The sequence below is a fragment of the Scyliorhinus torazame genome, chromosome 8 (genome assembly GCF_047496885.1).
Source record: "Scyliorhinus torazame isolate Kashiwa2021f chromosome 8, sScyTor2.1, whole genome shotgun sequence".
Classification (NCBI taxonomy): Eukaryota; Metazoa; Chordata; class Chondrichthyes; order Carcharhiniformes; family Scyliorhinidae; genus Scyliorhinus; species Scyliorhinus torazame.
This window is the reverse complement of record NC_092714.1, coordinates 130,725,051-130,748,540: the sequence shown is the minus strand read 5'-3', so window position 1 is coordinate 130,748,540 and position 23,490 is coordinate 130,725,051. Positions and strand designations below refer to the sequence as shown.

The 23,490-nt window shown below is 48.3% G+C and overlaps 1 protein-coding gene across 6 annotated transcripts in view; it reads right to left on the bottom strand.

Annotated features, from left to right (window-relative positions):
* The window catches only part of LOC140428111 (rho GTPase-activating protein 6), a 1,113,012-nt gene that overhangs the window by 17,754 nt on the left and 1,071,768 nt on the right, over positions 1–23,490 (bottom strand). For 5 of the 6 annotated variants that reach the window (XM_072514181.1, XM_072514179.1, XM_072514182.1 and 2 more), the window contains 2 exons: positions 21,696–21,958; positions 4,752–4,841 (listed from right to left, as the gene is read on the bottom strand). In XM_072514181.1, coding sequence (XP_072370282.1) covers positions 4,752–4,841; positions 21,696–21,958 — 353 coding nt within the window. The remainder of the gene's footprint in view (positions 1–4,751; positions 4,842–21,695; positions 21,959–23,490) is intronic. The other variant, XM_072514180.1, reaches the window with a different exon arrangement.

Genomic DNA, 23,490 nt, shown 5'->3' with positions numbered 1-23,490 from the left:
GAGCTGTGGCCTCAGCTTTTTACAATCTATATCAATGGCTTAGGCAAAGATACTGAGAGCAATGCATCTAAATTTGCTGATTGTACAAAACTAGATGGAATGTAAGCTGTAAGGAGGATACAAAGAGATTGCAAAGAGATAGACATATTAAGTGACAGGGCAAAAATGCATTACATGAGGAGGTGAGTTTATTCACTTTAGTATTGAGAATAGAAAAGTTGGTATTTTTAAAAAGGCTTGAAGCTTTTAAATATTGGTGATCAGAGGCACTTGGGTGTACTTGTACAAGAAACACAAAGTTAGCATACAATTACAAGCCAAATTACATGTTGGCTTTTATAGCAACTGGTCTGGAGAACAATAACAAGGGAGTTTTCCTGCAATTGCACAAAGCTTTGGCAAGACCACATTTGGAGTAATGTGCACAGTTTTGGGCATGATTCAACCAAAACATTTTCAAGGGAGCGATTTGTCGACCACCCCGCCGCGTGTTTTTCGGTGGCAGAGCGGCCTGCTAGTGGGAACTATCAACCCCACCGCTGTCAACCCTCATCGCTGGGAAGCCAGTGTGCCGGCGCGGGACCGAAATTTCCTGTCGGTTTGAACAGCTGTTAAATCCCATCCCAAGTGTCATTTTGGCAGAGCGTTTCCCAACGGCTTTTTGGGTGAGATCCAGACCTGAATTCACTCACACTTAAGGCATTGGGGCGTTTCTCCTCAATCTAGCCCACACTTAGAAATTTTTTCCACAGTGGGGAGCTGAACTCGCCGGCGAGACAGTCTCCTCAAAAGATCAGGGTGGCATTTTGAAAAGGTGCCCTGATCTCTAACTGAGTTTGAGGATCCCCCACACCCTCCACTCATGGCAATGCCACAATCGCAGACATGCACATTATCCCCCCTCCCCCCAAGTGAGGACTCCCCGCTATGGGTCGCTGAGGGACCCCGCCCTTTTCAGGCCAGCCAACCCCTTTACAGACCCCCCCCTCCCCTCAGCTCCCCCAAACATAATGAGCCCGTTCATTCACCCCCTCATTCCCCTTTCATGGACATGGACATTCTCAGGCCTTGACACTTGGCAGTGCAAACCGGGCACCCTGAAATTTCCAGCCTGGAACCTAGAAGTGCCCCTGGCACTGTAAGGGTTCCCACATCCTGGGGGAGTGCCAGGGTCCTTGCCCTGCCCTGCTCCTGACCACCTCGGCCACGGAGGTCTCCAATGGCTCCAGGACCCCAGAGTGGCCATCATGACTGGTCTCTGTTTATGGAGACCAGTACTAATTGGCACCCGGTTGAGGCCTTGTCAGTGCAGCCGGTGAGTCCCAGGTGCCGGGCGAATGCAGTGCCACAATGGGCATGCATATTTAAATGAGCCATATCATTATGTGGATGTACCCTGTGATCCCAGTGGCATCCCACAGGTGCTGGGTTCCTTATTGTTTGTGATTTGTATAAAAATATAGAAGAAAATGTGGGGGGGGAGCGGGGATGATATGTATTTTGCAAATGATATGAAGATTGGCCAGATAGTGAAGGTTACAGCAGGATATAGACTAATTGACCAGATGGGCAGATCAGTGGCAGATGGAATTTAACCCTGAAAAGTGAGGTGATGCACTTGTGGAAGGAGTAACATGACAAGGAAGTACTAAATGAATGGCTGGACACTAGGAAGCTCAGAGGAACAGAGGGATCTTGGGGTGCTTGCCCACAGGACCCTGAAGGACGCAGGACAGGTAAATAGGGTAATTAGGTAGGCATACGAGACGCTTGCCTTTATCAGTTGTGGCATAGATTATAAGAGCAGGGAGGTTACAGACATAGAACATAGAACATAGAAAAATACAGCACAGAACAGGCCTTTCGGCCCACGATGTTGTGCCGAACCTTTGTCCTAGATTAATCATAGATTATCATTGAATTTACAGTGCAGAAGGAGGCCATATGGCCCATTGAGTCTGCACCGGCTCTTGAAAAGAGCACCCTACCCATAGTCAACACCTCCACCCAACACTAAGGGCAATTTTGGACACTAAGGGCAATTTATCATGGCCAATCCACCTAACCTGCACATCTTTGGACTGTGGGAGGAAACCGGAGCACCCGGAGGAAACCCACGCAGACACAGGGAGGATGTGCAGACTCTGCACAGACAGTGACCCAAGCCGGAATCGAACCTGGGACCTGGAGCTGTGAAGCAATTGTGCTATCCACAATGCCACCGTGCTGCCCTTAAGAACAAATAAATCTACACTATATCATTTTACCTTAATCCATGTACCTATCCAATAGCTGCTTGAAGGTCCCTAATGTTTCCAACTCAACTACTTCCACAGGCAGTGCATTCCATACCCCCACTACTCTGTGGGTAAAGAACCTACCTCTGACATCCCCCCTATATCTTCCACCATTCACCTTAAATTTATGTCCCCTTGTAATGGTTTGTTCCACCCGGGGAAAAAGTCTCTGACTGTCTACTCTATCTGTTCCCCTGATCATCTTATAAACCTCTATCAAGTCGCCCCTCATCCTTCTCCGTTCTAATGAGAAAAGGCCTAGCACCCTCAACCTTTCCTCGTAAGACCTACTCTCCATTCCAGGCAACATCCTGGTAAATCTCCTTTGCACCTTTTCCAAAGCTTCCACATCCTTCCTAAAATGAGGCGACCAGAACTGTACACAGTACTCCAAATGTGGCCTTACCAAAGTTTTGTCCAGCTGCATCATCATCTCACGGCTCTTAAATTCAATCCCTCTGTTAATGAACGCTAGCACACCATAAGCCTTCTTTACAGCTCTATCCACTGGAGTGGCAACTTTCAAAGATGTATGAACATAGACCCCAGGATCTCTCTGCTCCTCCACATTGCCAAGAACTCTACCGTTAACCCTGTATTCCGCATTCATATTTGTCCTTCCAAAATGGACAACCTCACACTTTTCAGGGTTAAACTCCATCTGCCACTTCTCAGCCCAGCTCTGCATCCTATCTATGTCTCTTTGCAGCCGACAACAGCCCTCCTCACTATCTACAACTCCACCAATCTTTGTATCATTTGCAAATTTACTGACCCACCCTTCAACTCCCTCATCCAAGTCATTAATGAAAATCACAAACAGCAGAGGACCCATAACTGATCCCTGCGGTACGCCATTGGTAACTGGGATCCAGGCTGAATATTTGCCATCTACCACCACTCTCTGACTTCTATCGGTTAGCCAGTTCGTTATCCAACTGGCCAAATTTCCCACTATCCCATGCCTCCTTACTTTCTGCAGAAGTCTACCATGGGGAACCTTATCAAATGCCTTACTAAAATCCATGTACACTACATCCACTGCTTTACCTTCATCCACATGCTTGGTCACCTCCTCAAAGAATCCAATAAGACTTGTAAGGCAAGACCTACCCCTCACAAATCCGTGCTGACTATCCCTAATCAAGCAGTGTCTTTCCAGATGCTCAGAAATCCTATCTTCAGTACTCTTTCCATGACTTTGCCTACCACCGAAGTAAGACTAACTGGCCTGTAATTCCCAGGGTTATCCCTATTCCCTTTTTTGAACAGGGGCAGGACATTCGCCACTCTCCAATCCCCTGGTACCACTCCTGTTGACAGTGAGGACAAAAAGATCATTGCCAACGGCTCTGCAATTTCATCTCTTGCTTCCCATAGAATCCTTGGATATATCCCGTCAGGCCCGGGGGACTTGTCTATCCTCAAGTTTTTCAAAATGCCCAACACATCTTCCTTCCTAACAAGTATTTCCTCGAGCTTACCAATCTGTTTCACACTGTCCTCTCCAACAATATGGCCCCTCTCATTTGTAAATACAGAAGAAAAGTACTCGTTCAAGACCTCTCCTATCTCTTCAAACTCCATACACAATCTCCCGCTACTGTCCTTGATCGGACCTACCCTCGCTCTAGTCATTCTCATATTTCTCACATGTGTAAAAGGCCTTGGGGTTTTCCTTGATCATACCCGCCAAAGATTGTTCATGCCCTCTCTTAGCTCTCCTAATCCCTTTCTTCAGTTCCCTCCTGGCTATCTTGTATCTCTCCAGCGCCCTGTCTGAACCTTGTTTCCTCAGCCTTACATAAGGAGTTGGAGTTGTACAAAATTTGGTTAGAGCACAGCTGGAGTACTGTGTTCAGTTCTGGTCACCGCACTGTAGGAAGGATGAAAGTGCAGAGGGGATTCACCAGGATGTTGCCTGGGATGGAGCATTTTAGCTATGAAGGGAAGCTGGATAAACTCAGGTTGTTTTCTTTGAAGCAAAGAAGGCTGAGTGGGGACCTGACTGAGCTGTATAAGATTGTGAGATACATGGACAAGGTGGATAGAAAGCAGCTGTTCCCCTTAGTTGAAGGATCAATAACAAGGAGCATAATTTAAGTAGAAAGGCAGGAAGTTTAGAGGGAATTTGAGTAAAAATAAATACACCCAGAGGGTAGTGGGAATCTGGAATGCACTGGCTGGCAGGGTGGTCGAGGCAGGAAACCTCACAATGTTTAAAAAGTACTCGTGTGTGCAAATGTCATAACATTCGAGGCCATGGGCCAAGTGCTGGGAAATGGCATTGGTGTCGATTAGAGTTTTTTTTTTTGTTGGTGCAGGCTTGATGGGCCGAACGGCCTCATCTGTACTGTATGATTCTGATTGTAAGTATGCAGAATGAACAGAGCCCTCCGAAGAGTTGAAAACAGGGAAGAATAAAAAAAGAAGTACTGCACATGTTTGCTGTACCTGTTATCCCTTCCTCCCTAGATCCACATTTCAATGTGGAATGCCAAGTTCCCCAAATATTAGTGTTTTCTTCTGAAGTTGCATTTCTATCTAAAAGAGAAGAAAGGAAAGAAATGGAGCTGCTTAAATTAACCTACTTACAACACAAAACGTAATAGGAATTTTAGCTCAGAAAATACTTTCTAGATCTAGTTAGACAAAATAATCAATATTCTGTCACATGCCAAAAGGGTAATTTTGACTTTGTGCGATAGTATACAAAGGGTGACAATGAACTTGCAGCTAATTCTACAACTCTCTCAATTTTAAATTTTCTTTTCATTGATTAAATTCCATTTTCGATCATTTTACATATTGTGTGGACAGCACAATAACTATCTTATTAATAGAGAACAACTGACGTAGAATTTTCCAACACAGGACAGACTCAGAGGGTGGGATTTTCTGTCCCGCCACACCTGTTTTCTGCTGCGGCGCGCCCCTACCGGCAGCGGAATTCTCCGTCCTGCCAGCCGGCCATTGGGGTTTCCCATTGTGGGCCCCCCCACTCCGTCGCGAAACCTGCAGGCGTGAGTGTGCTGCTGCTGAAACGGAGAACCCCTTCAATGAGGGCAGGGTTGAGGATGATACCAATAAGAAGGAATCATGGATTTGACCTAGGGAGGATGGATGCGAGGTTCCGGGGATGGGAGGAGAGAGGGTTGAAAGAGACAAAGGATCTGTTTTTGGAGGGGCTGTTTGCAAACTTGGAGGAGTTGGGGGTGAAGTATGGGCTCCAGAATGGGGAGGGGGTTCAGGTATATGCAGGTGTGTAATTTCACAAGAAATAGTCTCCCGAGCTTTCCGGTGGCATCCTCCTCCTCGTTGTTGGCAGAGATGCTGTCGAGGTGGTGGGGGGGGGGGGGGGGGGGGGGGGAGGGGAGAGCTGCTTGGAGAGTGGGGCGGTTCAGCAATCTATGATAGGATTATAGAGGAGGACAAGGAGTCCATGGAAAGGATTAAGGCCAAGTGGGAGGCACAGTTGGGGATGGTGTTGGAGGAGGGATTATGTGTGAAGTGCTCCGAGGGTTAACACCTCGACCTCGTACATGAGGCTGTGGTTGATTCAATTAAAAGTGGTGTAAAGGGCGGACTTAACGAAGACAAGGATGAGCCGGATTGCAGCGAGCGATGTGGGAGGGGCCCAGCCAACCATGTCCATGTTCTGATCCTGCCCGAAGTTGGAGGAGAAATATTGGAGTCGTTTTTCAGCACCATGTCGGAGGTCTTGTACATGGATTTCAACATGGTGGCATATTCAGGGTGTGAGACCTGCCGGAGCTGCAGACGAGTGCAGGGGCAGATGTTTTAGTCTTTGCTTCGTTGATTGCTCGAAGGCGGATTCTGTTGGAATGGAGGTCAGCTCCTCCCTCCTGTGCCTTGGTGTGGCTGGGGGATCTAATGGGGTTCCTGCGTTTGGAGAAGGTGAAATTTGCTCTGAGAGGGGCGGATGAGGGGTTCCACCAGAGATGGGGTTTGTTATCTTACATTTTGGGGATCTGGTTGCTGTCATGGGTTATGTGTGTTGTCCGGGGTGGGGTGGGGGGGGGGGGGGGGGGGTGGGGGGGTGGGGTGGGGGGGGGGGGATTGGGTTTGTGTGTTGTAAGAATGTCAAAATGTTGAAAACTTGAATCAATGAATAAAATGGTTCTGCGGTACATCTCCAATAATTCTTGAGAGCAGAAATGTCTTCTCAACTCTCTCACTCACAGGGAGAGTTTAAACTGCGCATTTGCTCAACATATACTCTCCCCATCAGAGGCAATAGACTTTCTTCCGTCCAGCAAAAATCCTACATAATTTTAAAAACTTGTATTAAATCACCTCCGAGCCTTATTGTTCTAGTTCCAGTGTCTCAAAGTTGGTTTTAAAACTATAGTTTCCCATAGCATCATCCTGGTGAAAGAACGCTATATGATTTCAATCGTTTTACTGGCCTTTCTTTAATGAGGTAACAAACATTTCATTCCAAATGTGGCATAAGCAACATTTTGCCTATGTCACCATTCACAAGTCTCAAAATGCCTTTCTCATGGACTTATCAATTTCCTTAACATATCCAGGGAATTATGCACAAGAACTTCTTTGTTTATCCTCTCTGCACATTTGCTAACCTGTCAACATCCATGCGTGGCAAACATACTCAAATCCACCAACATGGATGTGTATGGACCAGAAACTAAATGGGTGTAGTCTGCTGAAAATGCTGAGGACATTGATGTAATAAGAAAGAAAAAGTGCATTTTTATAATATTTTTCACAACCCCAGGATGTTTCCTAAATACTGTATAACCAAGGAAATACTTTTGAAGCAGTTGGTACTATAACGTAGGGAAACACAACAGCCAATTTGGACACAGTTAGGATCCACAAAAGGTAATGAAATAATGTCCAGACTATATTTTAGCTTATGTTGAATAAGGGATAAATATTGGCCCCAGGGCACAGGGGTCTATTCTTCTTTGCCATGGGATTTATTCTGAAACTCACCTGTGAGTATAATATCTCATTTGAAAGGTCATACCCTTTACAGTGCAGCATAGTTTTGGTACTACGCTTCAATGTCAGGCGGTATGGGACATTTCGGTGGCGGCCATGGGGTGAGCGGTCGCACAATTGGTGGCTCCCGCTCAAGGCAGTATTTTTTGGCCTTTTCTCCATCCGGAAGGCAAAGTTTATGATGAAAGAGGTGCAGGAGTGCTGTAGAAGGTGTTACTCCTCTGGTGTGGCTGGTGGATGGATCCATGAACTCGGAGTGATGTGAGAAGAAAGAGCTGCTGGAACAGGACAGTCTCCGTGGTGTGTCACAGAATAGGGTGGCAGAGGGCAAGGGGGCTGTTCTACCTGGTGAGTGGTTAACGGAGCAGCTAATGGAGTTTTTGAACGCAAAGTTCAGCCAGCAGAGGAAGGAAGCCCTGGCCAAAGTGGTGGAACTGAAAAAAGCAGGGCTCGAGAGAGTGGAGTAGAGGTGGAGTCCCAGGACAAGGCGATCCAGAAAGTGGAGGAGGCAGTGGGGAACACAAGGAGCAGTTGGCTGCATTGGTGGCCGAGGTGGGGGTGATGCGGGAGACCCAGGAGAAGTTGAAGGACAAGGTGGAGGAAGGTGGAGGATCTGGAGAATCGCTCCAGAAGACAAATCTGAGGATTGTGGGATGCCTGAAGGCATCGAAAGTGCGGAGGCCGGAACGTACATGGGCAAAATGTTGGAGCAGTTGATGGGGGAGGGGGGCCTTTAACCGGAGGGGATTTTAGCACGACTATTGAGCCGAGTTTCGGCCAGTCAAGCCAGGGGTCGGTGAATGTGTCGGCAGTGGCGAAGGAGCTGAAGGGATTTATGAAGCACATGGGGGGGAGGGGGGAGAGAAGAGGACCGGGGGTGGATAAGGGGGCCAGTGCCGCAATAGAGGTTAGATATGGGGTTGTAGATGGATGTATGTGGAGCTAAATGATACGGGTGTAGTTCACGTCCGCCACGCTGTGGGAGGCACTAAAGGTGGTGGTCAGGGGGGAGTTTATCTCAATCTGAGCGCATAGGGAGAAGGGAGAAGGCAGAATGCGTGGATATGGCAAGGCCAGTAGATGAGATCCTGAGGGTGGATAAAAGGTATTAGGAGACCCCGGAGGCATAAGTTTTTTTTGGAGAGACAGCGGGCCAGATGGAATTCGGATTATTGTCCACGGGGAAGGCAGTGGGGCAGTTATGGAGGGCCAAAGGGGCAGTATATGAATACCTCGAGAAGGCATATAGGGTGGTGGCCCACCAGTTGAGGAAGCAAGAGGCGACGAGGGAGATTGGCAGAGTACAGGACGAGATGGGTAAGGTGCCGTTGGACCCGGAGAGGGTGAACGCCATGTTTGAGGCATTTCATAGGAGATTATGTGAGTCGGGGCGGGGGAGGGGGGGGGGGGGGGGGGGGGGGGGGGGGGGGGAGGGGGGGGATTTTGAAGGATTTCGGCCGGTTACAAGTTGAACATGGGAAAGAGCGAGGTGTTCCCCAATTGAGGACAGAGGGCAGGAGAGGAGATTAGGGGAGCTGCCATTTAAGGTAGTGGGGGCACGTTTTAGATACCTGGGCATGCAGGTGACGCGGGGTTGGGCACAGTTGCACAAGTTGAACTTGATGCGGTTGGTGGAGGAGATGAAGGGGGACTTCAAGAGATGGGCTGTGCTGCCATTGTCACTGGCGGGTCGGGTACAGATAGTAAAAATGACGGTACTGCCAAGGTTTCTGTTCATATTTCAGAGCCTCCCAATTTTTGTCTCGAAGGCTTTCTTTAAAAAGGTCAATGCGCTGATTTCGGAGTTTGTGTGGGGAGGGAAGACCCCATGGGTCAGGAGGGCATTTCTGGAACGGGGCGAGGAGATGGGTGGCTGGTGTTGCCAGACATACTGAACTAATACTGGGCGGGGTACATTGCTATGGTCAGGAAATGGGTAGTGGGGGAGGGGTCGGCATGGGGGTGGATGGAGGTGGCTTCTTGTAGGGAACAAGTTTAAGGGGGTTGTTAACAGCGCCTCTGCAATTCTCGTCAACCAGATACTCCATGAGCCCAGTGGTGGTATTGGCCTTGAGGGTGTGGGGGCAGTGGAGGCAGCAGTTGGGACTGGAGGGTGTCTCGGTGTGGGCACCGATTTGTGACAGCCATAGGTTTGCACCGGGGGTTGCTGGATGCATGGTTTAGGGGGTAGCAGCTGGCTGCGATTGAGCGATTCGGCGATCTGTTTATAGGGGCAGATTCACGAAGTTGGAGGACCTGGAGATGCCCAGGGGGAATGGTTTCAGGTACCTGCAGGTCTGGGATTTCGTGAGGAGAGAGGTGTCGTCTTTTCCTGGGCTACCGCCCCTGGGGTTGCAAGATAAGGGACAGTCGAAGGAGGAGTTAGGAAAGGAGGTGTCCAAGGTCTACAAGAGCTAATGGATTTGGAGAGGGCCCCAGTGGGGGATATAAAGCGGATGTGGGAGGGTGAGCTGGGTGGGGAGGTGGAGTATGGGACATGGGCTGAGGCCCTGCGGAGGGTGAATGCGCCCTCGTTGTGTGCGAGGCTACGCATCATTCAGTTTAAGAGAATTCACATATGATGATCGCACGGCCAAGCAGGTTTTTTGAGTGGGTAGAGGATCGTTGTGGGCTGTGCACGGGGAGGCCCGCGAATCACGTCTACATGTTTTGGGCAAGTCTGAAGCTAACGGGATTCTGGCAGGGGTTTGCGGATGTAATGTCCGAGGTGCTGAGAGTGAAGGTGGCCCCGAGCCCAGTGGTAGCAATATTCGAGGTGTCGGAAGACCCAGGGGCGAGAGAGGCCGATGTCTTGGCCTTTGCCTCCCTGATAGTCTGGTGACGGATGTTGCTTGGATGGAGGGACTTGAAGCCACCAAAAGCGGGGGTGGGGGGGTATGGGTGAATGACCTAGCGGAATTCCTGAGGCTCTGGAGAAGGTCAAGGCTGTCCTGAGGGGTCGATTGATGGGTTCACCCGGAGATGGAAGCTGTTCATTGACTTCTTTAAATGGGCTGAGGGGTCAGAAAAGTGGGGGGAGGGGGTAAGGGGAGATGGTGGGGAATAGTGTGTGTGTGTGTGTGTGTGGGGGGGGGGGGGGGGGGGGTTGGTGTTGATTATTTGTAACGTTGTATGATTTTTCTTCTGCTTTTGTTTGTTTTTATGAAAATGTCTAAATAAAATATATATATTTTTTAAAGAAGTGTCAGGCGGGATGTGACTTAAACCCAAAGTATTGGATTCTCCGCAGCCCAACGCCATAATCGCGGCCGCCGCCGGGGCGATGAATCCAGATTGATGCCATAATCGGGCCCAGTGCCAGTCCGGCCATTCTCCAGGCACCGAAAATTGGCATCAACAGGGGGTACTCCACAAAGCTGGGGACCCATTGCCAGAGGCCCGCTCAGCCAATCTCCGCTCCCGGCTGGCCGAGTTCCCGACAGCGTGGAACTAACTACCTATTGTCGGTCGGGTGCTCGCCTGGCGGCTGCGGACACAGTCTGCGGCAGTCCGGGTCGGGTGCGGGCGCATAGGAGACCAGAGAGGGCCTTATAGGCGGCCAGGGATTAGATGTGCGGGGGTTGAGGCTCAGGCGCGCGGCTGATCAGGGGGTTTATATTTTTTGTCTGGATCCGCGGTCCGCATCCGCCATGGAGCACGGCGTACCGCTGGAGGTCGCCACCGTGCACATGCGCGGCCTCTGACCCGGAAGTGCGGGGGCTCGTATCTGCAGCAAAAGCTGCAAGATTCACTCCGGGTCCCTTCTAGCCCCCTCCCTGTAGGGCGATGAATTCGTCTAACTTTTTTCAAGGAATTTCGGGAGTTAAACCCCACCCTTTTTACGCCGGAGTGGTGACATAGTCTCATTTTGGGAGATTCCAGCCCAATATCTTTTGACTTGAGGCATGAGTGCTAGCACTGAATGGTGGCCAGCATAAGAAGAAAGTCAAGGTGCAAAGAACAACATTGGAATGCAGCAACAAAAGGCAATATTTTCTTCAATCGTAGCAGAAGAAAGCCAGAGGGAAGGGAAAATTGGTAACTGTCATAATATCCACTCATGTATATAATGAGTTGCAGACAGGCAGTGATTGACACACAGGATAACCAATGAACACACACAACAACCAATCACCAGACAGGACACCACCACTATAAAGCACACAGGGCATTAAGACTCTTCCTCTCTCTACAGGACACAGCTACTGAGATAGTAAGAGTGCACAAGCCAGTGAGCACTGTCACCCTGAGGTAGAGAGTTAGTCTGGTCAAGCCAGTAGGAGGTTATCAGTTAGATTGATAGTGTCAACTCACAGCAGACTATGTACAGCAATCAGGAAGTTCAATAAAACAGTGTTGGACCATCTCCTGTGTCAGAAGCCTGTTTCTAGTTTCATTGCATCCAGTTGCAGTCAACGTTGAACCAACTTACTGAACACATCATGGTGCCAGAGTGCTATTAATCCTAACGAACCTACCTCGAGTGCTTCTGCAACGACCAGCAAGCAGCCATCCAGCGGCATGGAAAACATCCAGCCTCCTTCGCAACTCCGGCTCTCCGGCAACCTCGGCGCCAACTGGAAAGTCTTCAAACAAAAGTTCCTCCTGTACATCGAGGCCTCCGACCTCGAGGCAGCATCGGATGCCAGAAAGATTGCCCTGTTCCTGTCGACTGTGGGGGATCACACCATCCACATCTATAACTCGCTTACGTTTGCCAATGGTGAAGACAAGACAAAGTTCAAGACAGTTCTGCTGAAATTCGACAGCCACTGCAACATTGAGGTGAATGAGAGCTTTGAACGGTACATCTTCCAACAGAGGCTTCAGGGTAAGGATGAACCTTTTCAGTCCTTCTTGACTTATCTCTGCATCCTAGCGCAGTCATGTAATTATGACTCGACGACTGATTCCATGATCTGGGGTCAGATCGTTTTCGGGGTCCAGTCTGACTCCCTGCGGGAGCAGCTCCTCAAAATCAAACAGTTGACCCTCTCCGTCGCCATCGAAACGTGCGTTGTCCATGAGCATGCCAGAAATCGCTACTCCCACATCAGGGCGGCAGAAACTGCAAAACTGGCCTCCCACGAGGCAGAAAGGGTACAGGCCATAGCGAAAATGCAAGGCCTGAGCATCGAGGAGAGTGGCCATTTCGCGCGCTTTTCTCGGGTCCCCACGCATGCGCACCACAACCGGGTGGACAATGAGGCCGAAGACCCTGAGGCGCATGCGCGAATATCGTCCGACCGCACTGCACATGCGCGATGGCACACAGAACGTGCTGGCGTCATGACGTGTCCGAATTGTGGCTCCGCCCTTTAAAGCGGCAATGTCCAGCCAAAGGCAAGCGATGTCTACACTGTGGAAAGCCTGGCCACTTGCGTCAGTCTTCACAGTAGAAGACATGAGTAATATCCCAACAATTCAGTAGAGTCAGGGGCAGAGTTGAATATGGTAGCCATCACAAAGGAGAAAGTGCTAAAGAAACTAAGAGGTCTAAAAATTGATAAATCTCCGGGCCCAGATGGACTACATCCTAGAATTTTAAAGGAGATAGCTGAAGAAATAGTGGAGGCGTTAGTTATGATCTTTCAAAAGTCACTGGAGTCAGGGAAAGTCCCAGAGGATTGGAAAATAACTGTTGTAACCCCCCTGTTCAAGAAGGGAACAAGGAAAAAGATGGAAAATTATAGGCCAATTAGCCTAACCTCGGTTGTTGGCAAGATTCTAGAATCCATTGTTAAGGATGAGATTTCTAAATTCTTGGAAGTGCAGGGTCGGATTAGGACAAGTCAGCAAGGATTTAGTAAGGGGAGGTCGTGCCTGGCAAACCTGTTGGAGTTCTTTGAAGAGATAACAAATAGGTTAGACCAAGGAGAGCCAATGGATGTTATCTATCTTGACTTCCAAAAGGCCTTTGATAAGGTGCCTCACGGGAGACTGCTGAGTAAAATAAGGGCCCATGGTATTCGAGGCAAGGTACTAACATGGATTGACGATTGGCTGTCAGGCAGAAGGCAGAGAGTTGGGATAAAAGGTTCTTTTTCGGAATGGCAACCGGAGACGAGTGGTGTCCCGCAGGGTTCAGTGTTGGGGCTTTAGCTGTTCTCTTTATATATTAACGATCTAGATGACGGGACTGGGGGCATTCTGGCTAAGTTTGCCGATGATACAAAGATAGGTGGAGGGGCAGGTAGTATGGAGGAGGTGGGGAGGCTGCAGAAAGATTTAGACAGTTTAGGAGAGTGGTCCAAGAAATGGCTGATGAAATTCAACGTGGGCAAGTGCGAGGTCTTGCACTTTGGAAAAAAGAATAGAGGCATGGACTATTTTCTAAACGGTGACAAAATTCATAATGCTGAAGTGCAAAGGGACTTGGGAGTCCTAGTCCAGGATTCTCTAAAGGTAAACTTGCAGGAGAGTCCGTAATTAAGAAAGCAAATGCAATGTTGTCATTTATCTCAAGAGGCTTGGAATATAAAAGCAGGGATGTACTTCTGAAGCTTTATAAAGCACTAGTTAGGTCCCATTTAGAATACTGTGAGCAATTTTGGGCCCCACACCTCAGGAAGGACATAATGGCACTGGAGCGGGTCCAGTGGAGATTCACACGGATGATCCTAGGAATGGTAGGCCTAACATACGATGAACGTCTGAGGATCCTGGGATTATATTCATTGGAGTTTAGGAGGTTGAGGGGAGATCTAATTGAAACTTACAAGATATTGAATGGCTTAGATAGGGTGGACGTAGGGAAGTTGTTTCCATTAGCAGGGGAGACTAGGACCCGGGGGCACAGCCTTAGAATAAAAGGGAGTCACTTTAGAACAGAGATGAGGAGAAATTTCTTCAGCCAGAGAGTGGTGGGTCTGTGGAATTCATTGCCACAGAGGGCGGTGGAGGCCGGGACGTTGAGTGTCTTTAAGACAGAAGTTGATAAATTCTTGATTTCTCGAGGAATTAAGGGCTATGGAGAGAGAGCGGGTAAATGGAGTTGAAATCAGCCATGATTGAATGGTGGAGTGGACTCGATGGGCCGAATGGCCTTACTTCCGCTCCTATGTCTTATGGTCTTATGGTCTTCTGCAGGTCCGCTCCACCGAACAACAGCCAGCGATCCCAGCTGCAGCGCAGACGTGTCCGCTGCATACAACAAGGCATGCAGGATTCCGATCCTGAAAGCCCAACGGACCCCGATGCTGACTGCCTCGAGTCTCCATATCGGGTGGGCATCATCACCACACGCGAGTTGATCTCTACCGTGCCTGCCAACCGCCTTTCGATCCTCAGTGTGGATCCTGACGACGAGTGGGGTGCCGTCATCATGGTCAACCAGTCTCGCATCCGACTTAAATTGGACACTGGCGCATCTGCGAACCTCATATCACAGTCGGACCTCGACAACATCCGACACCAACCGAGCATTCTTCCACCAGCCTGCCAGCTCCTTGACTACAATGGTAATGCCATAGCTGCCAGTGGGTCGTGTCAGCTAGGTGTCTCTCACAAGGCAATCAAGGCGACGTTGAGATTCGAGATCGTCCGGCCTGACAAGGCATCCCTACTCGGTGCTCACGCATGCAAACTCCTAAATCTGGTACAGCGAGTTCATGCCATGTCCTCGACACCGGAGACGACCTCGCCCAATGCGAATCTCCAGGCTGAGATAGACAACATCCTCACACAATACCACAGTGTGTTTGATGGGATGGGCACGCTCCCATATCGCTACAAGATATTGCTCAAGCCGAATGCCACCCCAGTCATCCATGCACCTTGCCGGGTGCCGGCTCCTCTCAAGGATCATCTGAAAACGCAGCTACAAGAGCTTCAAGACCAGGGCATTGTCTCAAAGGTCACGGAACCCACAGACATGGTCTGCGTCAAGAAACCCTCTGGCAAACTCTGCATTTGCATTGATCCCAAAGACCTGAATCGCAACATCATGCTCACGCCAAATTCTTTACCAAGCTGGACGCCTCCCGTGGCTTCTGGCAAATTCAGCTGGACGAGTCCAGTCGGAAGCTGTGCACTTTTAACACTCCATTCGGCAGGTATTGCTGCAACCGCATGCCTTTTGGTATCATATCAGCTTCCGAAGTATTTCATCGCATAATGGAGCAAACGCGAACGACGTGATCATCTGGTCCATGACGCCTGAGGATCACATTGCTTGCCTCAAACAGGTTTGCCAGAGGATTCATGAAAATAGCGTCCAGCTCAACAGGGCCAAATGCTCGTTGGGTGGTCTGCTATCAAGTTTTTAGGTGACCACATTTCACAGCAAGGTGTGCAACCTGACGCCGACAAGGTGCTGGCAATCAATGCCATGAAGACACCAGAGGACAAAAAGGCAGTCCTCCGCTTCCTCGGGATGGTAAATTTTCTCGTAAAATTCATTCCCAACATGGTATCCCACACCACGGCACTCTGGCATCTCGTTAAAAAGTCGACAGTGCCGGGGAAATATTCAGGGAGTCCGGTAATAATAGCTTCATTGAAAATCTGGAGGCAGTTTCGCCAACACTTCGGGTTGGGTTTAGGGTCAAGGGAAATGCCGATTCGGGGGAACCGCAGATTTGAGCCAGGGAGGTGGGATGGAAGTTTTCGGAAATGGGAAGAGAAGGGGTCGTTTTGCAGGATTGAGGGAGCTGGAACCGAAGTATGGGCTAGAGCAGGGAGAAGGGTTTAGGTACATGCAGGTTCGGGATATTGCCAGGAAGGAGATACAGAGCTTCCCAGAGGAACCGGCCTCCACGTTGCTGGAGGAGGTGCTGGTGACAAGGGGACTGGAGAAGGGGGCAGTGTCAGCGGTGTACGGAGCTATTTTGGAAGAGGATAAGGCACCACTGGAAGGGATCAAAGCAAAGTGGGAGGAAGAGCTGGGAGAGGTTATAGAGGAGGGGGCCTGGTGTGAGGTGCTCCGGAGTGTGAATGCCTTCACCTCATGTGCGAGGTTGGGGCTAATACAGCTGAAGGTGGTATATAGAGCGCACCTCACGAGGGCGAGGCTGAGCCGATTTTTTGAAGGAGTAGAGGATGTGTGTGAGCGTTGCGGGGGGGGGGGGGGAAAGAGAGGCCCACGAATCACGTTCATATGTTTTGGTCCTGTCCAAAGCTAGGGGAGTACTGGAAGAAGGTGTTTCGGGTAATTTCCAAGGTGGTGCGTGTGAAACTAGACCCGGGTCCCCAGGAGGCCATATTCGGGGTGTCGGACCAGCCAGGGTTGGAAACGGGAGCGGAGGCAGATATCATAGCCTTCACCTCGTTGATCGCCCGAAGGCGGATCCTGCTGGGATGGAGAGCAGCCTCTCCACCCAGTGCCCTGGCGTGGCGGGGGGACCTGTTGGAATACTTGACCCTTGAGAAGGTTAAGTTCGAACTGAGGGGAAGCTCGGAGGGGTTCTACATGTCATGGGCACTTTCAAGAACTGGATAACATCGAACATTAGTTTGGGGCGGGGGGGGGGGGAGCGGGGGGGGGGGGGGCTGTGTAGATTAAGGGTGACTACGGGTAATCCCTGATTCCTTTTTGTCATTTGTTTATGTAAACATGTGGGCTGAGGTTTGGGGGTTGGTGGGCGGATGGAATCGTTGTTATTATGGGGATTGACATATCTTGCTGATTATTGTTTATTGTTGATGGGTGTAAATATGGGAGAAAATGTGAAAAAGGAGAATAAAAATTTTTTTTTTTTTAAATAAAAAAAAAGTCGACAGTGTTCCAGTAGCTTCCCCCACATCAAGAGGAGTGGCTTGAGCTGAAGGCGAAGCTCACCACAGCCCCAGTACTGGCTTTCCTTGACCCAACCAAGGATACCAAATATCCACAGACGCAAGCCAGGACGGCATTGGGGCGGTGCTCCTCCAGCGAGACGATTCCCCGTCCTGGGCTCCAGTGGCATATGCCTCCAGGGCCATGACTCCGACCGAACAATGGTATGCCCAAATCAAAAAGGAGTCACTGGGTCGCCTGACAGGAATAGTCAAGTTTCATGATTACGTATACGGTCTGCCAAAGTTCACGGTGGAAACAGACCACAGGCCTTTAGTCCACATAATCCAGAAGGATTTAAATGACATGACACCTCGGCTGCAGCGAATTCTTCTTCGTCTCCGCCGATATGACTTCGAACTCGTCTACACACCGGGCAAGGAGCTGATCGTCGCGGATGCCCTATCCCGATCCATCACCATGCAATGTGAACCGGGCGACTTCATTCGCCACGTCGAGGCACAGGTGCAGCTGTGTGCCAGCAACCTCCCAGCCACTGATGAACGAGTTGTCCAGATATGCAAAGAAACTGCCAAAGATCCTCTACTGCAGCGCGTGATGCAATATCTTGCCCATGGCTGGCAAAAGGGGCAGTGCCCTCAGCTCTTCAACGTTAAGGACGAGTTAACGGTTGTCGAGGGGATCCTTCTTAAACTCGATAGCATTGTCATTCCCCAAAGCATGCAAGCCATGGTGCTCAGAAAGGTCCATGAGGATCACCTCGGGGTCGAAAAATGTTGACGCAGAGCTCGGCAGGCAGTCTACTGGCCTGGCATCAGCCAGGACATTGCCAACACGGTCCTCAACTGCACAACATGCCATAAGTTTCAACCAGCTCAGCCCAAGGAAACACTGCAACAGCACAAGATCGTGACTTCTCCGTGGTCCAAGGTGGGGATAGACCTCTTTCACCCACCTGAAAGAGTGATTACATGCTCTTGGTCGACTACTTCTCCAGCTACCCGGAAGTGGTGAAACTGTCGGACCTCACGTCCAAGTCAGTGATTAAAGCCTGCAAAGAGACGTTTGCCAGGCACGGCATACCACTCACAGTAATGAGTGACAGCGGCCCATGTTTCGACAGCCAAGAGTGATCCGACTTTGCACGATCCTACCACTTCAGTCACATCACATCCAGTCACCATTACCCGCAATCAAACGGGAAGGCCGAAAAAGGGGTCCATATTGTCAAGCAGTTGCTGTGCAAGGCTGCAGACTCAGCCTCGGACTTCAACCTGGTGCTGTAGGCATACAAGGCAACCCCTGTCGACTGGTTTGTCTCCGGCGCAGCTGCTCATGAACCGCAACCTGAGGACGACGGTTCCAGCCATCCATGTTCCAGACCTTGACCGCCTCACGGTGCTGCAGAAAGTGCAGCGATCCAGAGACCAGCAGAAGATCACGTATGATGCTCATGCCAAGGATCTACCTGAGCTGGCTCCAGACGATGTTGTTCGTGTCCAGTTGCCTGAGGGAGGTTGGTCAGCCCCAGCTATTGTCGGCAGGCAGACTGCCCCCAGGTCCTTCGTTGTCCAAATGGCTGATGGCTCCATTCTACGGCGCAACAGGAGGGCGCTGCGCAAACTTCTCTCCCACCGCCTGGCCGCACTTCTCCACATGTCATCATGCCTCCTCCTGACATCTCGCACCATGAGGCCACCGATCTGGCAGCGATCCCGCCTCTCCATGAGGCCACCGACATGGCAGCAATCCCGCCTGTCCAAGTGCCGGCATCCCCCCTCCACCTCTGAGGCGATCGCTGAGGCGATCGACAGGAATTCGTCGCCCGCCACAAAGACTGAATCTATAGACTTAAATCTTGTAAATTTTGTTCAGTTTACTCTGTATCTGCACGATAGACACCTTCCCATGTACATATGTTCATTCACTCACCACTTGTATATAATCATGCATGTATATATATCGTCACATTCCAAAATTTACTTCAAAAAGGGGAGATGTCATAATATCCACTCATGTATATAATGAGATGCAGACAGGCAGTGATTGACACACAGGATAACCAATGAACACACACGACACATAATAACCAATCACCAGACAGGGCACCACCACGATAAAGCAAACAGGGCATTAAGACTCTCCCTCTCTCTCCAGAACACAGCTACTGAGATAGTAAGAGTGCACAAGCCAGTGAGCACTATCACCATGAGGTAAAGAATTAGTCTGGTCAAGCCAGTAGGAGGTTATCAGTTAGATTGATAGTGTCAACTCACAGCAGACTATGTACAGCAATCATAAAGTTCAATAAAACAGTGTTGGACCATCTCCTGTGTCAGAAGCCTGTTTCTAGTTTCACTGCATCCAGTTGCAGTCAACGTTGAACCAACTTACTTAACACATCAGTAACATGAACATGTCACTAAAATGCTGCATCACTGAGCAGTTTGCAAGATTGTATCATTGACGATTTCATATAGTGTAAATGATAACATTCAAAAATGTTTTCCAAACTTCCTCAGTACACTCTAATCTATTACAACCTCTTTGAGGCATTTCATCTGTCTGCCCAGAATTGTTTGGATTAGTTCCCTCTCCAAAGAGGTACACCATAAATGCTGCCAAGCAACTGGTGCATGGTTTTATGATTAAATCACACTATCTGACAAACACTTCAGAACATAAGCTGACATAAACATTAAAAACAATGTGAGATGTTATGGTTTCTCCGAAATATTTCGCAGAATAATTTCTTGAAAGTTCAATACTAATGAGTGATATAATGCCATTCAACCATGGCTAAAATGGTTCAATTCCATCTTTCCAGCCAAGAGCATAATTCAAAGATTCACGTCTACATTGTCATAGGCTGTAAATGTGGTGCCTCACCAGGAGCAGAAAATTAACCCTCTATCCATAACATGGCTAGTTAACAGAGTCATGGAACACAGAAGGAGGCCTTTGTGTTTGTGCCAATTCTTTGAAAGAGCTGTCCAATTAGTCTCACACCACTGTTCTTTCTCCATAACCCTGCACTTCTTTCGTTTTCAATTATATATCTAATTTGCTTTTGCAAGCTACTATAGAATTTTGTTTCCACCGTACTTTCAGGCAGTGCATTCCTTGTCATAAAAATTTGCTGTATAAAAACTATTTACCCTTCTTTGCCAATTATCTTGAACTTGGGTCTTCTGGTTAGTTAATTTTCATTTGATCACATTTAGAGCAAAATAGTTATGTGGAAATTAACCATAATTTTTTTTGCCATTGTGTATCAAGTCACTGTAATAATATAAAGTTACTGTTATTCTTAAGAATGAGGCAGATCGTTAGTGATGGCGAGTGAGAGAAGTGGCAACAGTGGTAATTGTCTTGGATAGCGTAATGGAGCTGGGAAACGCATACCTACCCATTATCGCTGCACATTCAGGTGAGAATTCTTTTTAAGAAATCTTGGGCTGGATTCACCGCACCCAGATGCCGAAATCGCGTCCGGTGCCAGGGCGCAGAATCCACTTCCGCGCATGGAATCGGGACTGGTGCCGGTTCCCCGATTCTCCGGGCCCCGAAAAGCGGCGAACACAGAGAGTACGCCGCACCGCGTATCCCCTACCTGCAGCCATTGCTTCAGGCCCACTCCACCCCTTACCAGCCAAAGTCCCGATGGTGGATCTTATGTGGTCCTGCCATTCAGGATACTCATGATTGGAGGCAGGCCGATCGGAGGGCGGGGGGTGGGGCACATACAGGACCGGGTTATTTTTTGGCGGGCGGTCCGGGTGGGATGCACTGCCGATCAGGGGCACTATTTAGGAGGTCCAGCACTGCGGTCTGACAGCACGGCGTGGCCGCAGGAGGCCACCATCGTGCGTATGCGTGGCCTCTGACCTGGAAGTGAGGGGGCCCATAACTGCAGCTAAAGCTGCTAGATTCACGACAAATCCCTGCTAGCCCCCTGCAGGGCTATGAATATGTGGCCTTTTCATGCAAGTTTTTCTGTCGCCCCTTATCTTTTTGGTGGCAGCCTCCATTGCTTCTGGGGCATGCCCAGATTTGGTATTTTTCAGCTCTGAAAAATATACATGTTTTACCACACATATAGCAAAATATACATGTTGCACCAATTGTTTTAGCTCCTCATGTAGTTAAAGAAAATGCTTGCAATGGCCAAGCTAAATTAAAATGTGACAATATTTTTCGGAAGCGATTTTCCCCTTTTATCACCATCTATGGAAGCTATTTGCCCTGACTATGCAAGGGTATCGAATTTGATTAAAAAAAGAGGCTGAAAAGTTTCACGAGAACGAAGGGACAAAGTGAATTCAAAAGAATGTTTTTGTTCAACTAGGTAAGAACTGCCAATCAATATTTGGACAAATCTATTATATTTGGATGGCTTGGTCCCTCCCTCAGGCATTTGCCTTACAAAAATCAAAGGGGCAACAGTTGCATTGAGCTTGCACTTGGATTTGGTAAATGAAGGTGATTTTTAAACTCTTGGGCACCACAATGGAATGTGAGATGTCAGTGCCAAGCTAAATTGACAAGTAATGCGTAACTGAGTTACAATCTCGACTGTCATAATTATTGCAACCAATAAAGTTCCTGTCATAATTATTGCAACCGATATTTCAACAAATGGACAAATACACACACAGTGCAAACCTTACCTTTTTCAGGACATAAAACTGGAGAGCTATCCCCAGATTTGGATTTTAAGTGTCCAACTAAAGCATATTGTTCAGGAACTTTATAGAGTTTCTCAGAACCAGGGCTGTGGTCATCTTGCCTCTGCATTAGTAGCCTGTCTGAGAGTACTGGAGAGTTATTATCATAGGGTGAGACTTCTCCACTTGAGATCCTGTTGGAGTCAGTTGATGAGTGTCGTCCTCCCAAAGAATAAGAGACTTCTGCTCTCGTCAGATCTGGACTCCTGTTAAAAGACGATCACATCAGATTTTAGCTAATTCAATCTCACCAAACCATATGGCACATGCTCATTTTGTGACCTCAAAATGTATTACTGTTACACATGTTAACCAAGGTGTCAGCTATGGTTCAGTGGGTAGCACTGTAGCCTCTTATTCAGAAGGCCAGTCATGGGTTCAAGGCCCACTTCAGAGACTGTAGTGCATAATCCATTGTGCCAATTCCCTCCAGCATTAAGGGAATTTTCAATCAAAGCACAGTCTTGCCCTTTCAGGTAGGCATAAAAGATTGTGTGGCATTATTCACTGAAGAACAGGAGAGATATTCCTATGTTCTGGTCCATATTTATACCTCAATCAACATGACTAAAACAGATTTTCTGGTCACTCATTCTATTGGCAATGGGATCTTGCTTTGGGAAAGTTTCCTGCCAAGTTTATCCACATTATAACAATGAATACAATTCAAATCTAATTCATTTCTTGTTAACTGCTTTGGGATGTCCTGAGATCAGTAAAGGTGCCCAATAAATACAAGTTCTAACTTTCTTTTTCTAACAGAAAGATTTTTGTTTATTTTGAGCTCATCAGCGTTAAGAATCTGAACCTTCTGCACTTTTCCTCTCAGTCTATCTATCAACAGTTCTGCTCAACAGCTGCACAATCAATAAATTCACAGAAAAGCTCCCTCGTTTTGTCCCTATTGAGTTAACTGTAAACACTCATCCATAATAATACACCGTACAGAATTGTGGCCTGCTTACTCCTACACACCAGGAACAGCAGTGATCCAGCTTCACTTGGGACCTTTACAATGATCAGAGAGGAAACTTTCACTCCTTCATTCTGGGCTGAATTTCAACCCAACTCCCTGAGGTGAAAGGTGAGAGGCGTTCGACTTTCACAAATTTCCCAATTACTTTATCAAATAATAAAAAAAATGTTTACTTTGGACTGTTAAGTAAAACATCGATATTAATTACTGAGCCAGTAATTTCTCTTTTCCTTAATAATTTAAGGTATCACTGTCTGCAAATCAAAGCTCATTCTTACAAGGAGAAAGGCCCAACCAAAAGCCCATACATCCATAAAGGCAAATTTATGTCTGCCCTTCCATTCACATAAGATGACAACATTCATCCCTCAGAAATGTTCATGGTTCCTTTCAACTCCATTTACCCACTTTGGTTCCATGTACCTTGAAACCCTCACCAACCAAATATCTTTTTGATAGCTCCAACTGTTTCTCCACATCCATCTACAGCATTTCAGAGGAAAATAACTCTAGATTTCTACTACTCCTCCCATGAAAAAGTATTGTGATTTCAATCCTAAATGGCCTAGTTCCAATTATTAAGATTACAGACCCTTGTTTTCAATATCTGGGGACAGGGGACAAGAAGACTGATGTATGTAATCTCTCCTCATAATTGAACTCTGTAAACCCTGTACAGTTCGGATGAATTTGCACTGCATCCCCTCCAAGGCCAATTCCTGTGATGCTGTGACCAAAACTAAATACAGTACTCCAGATAGG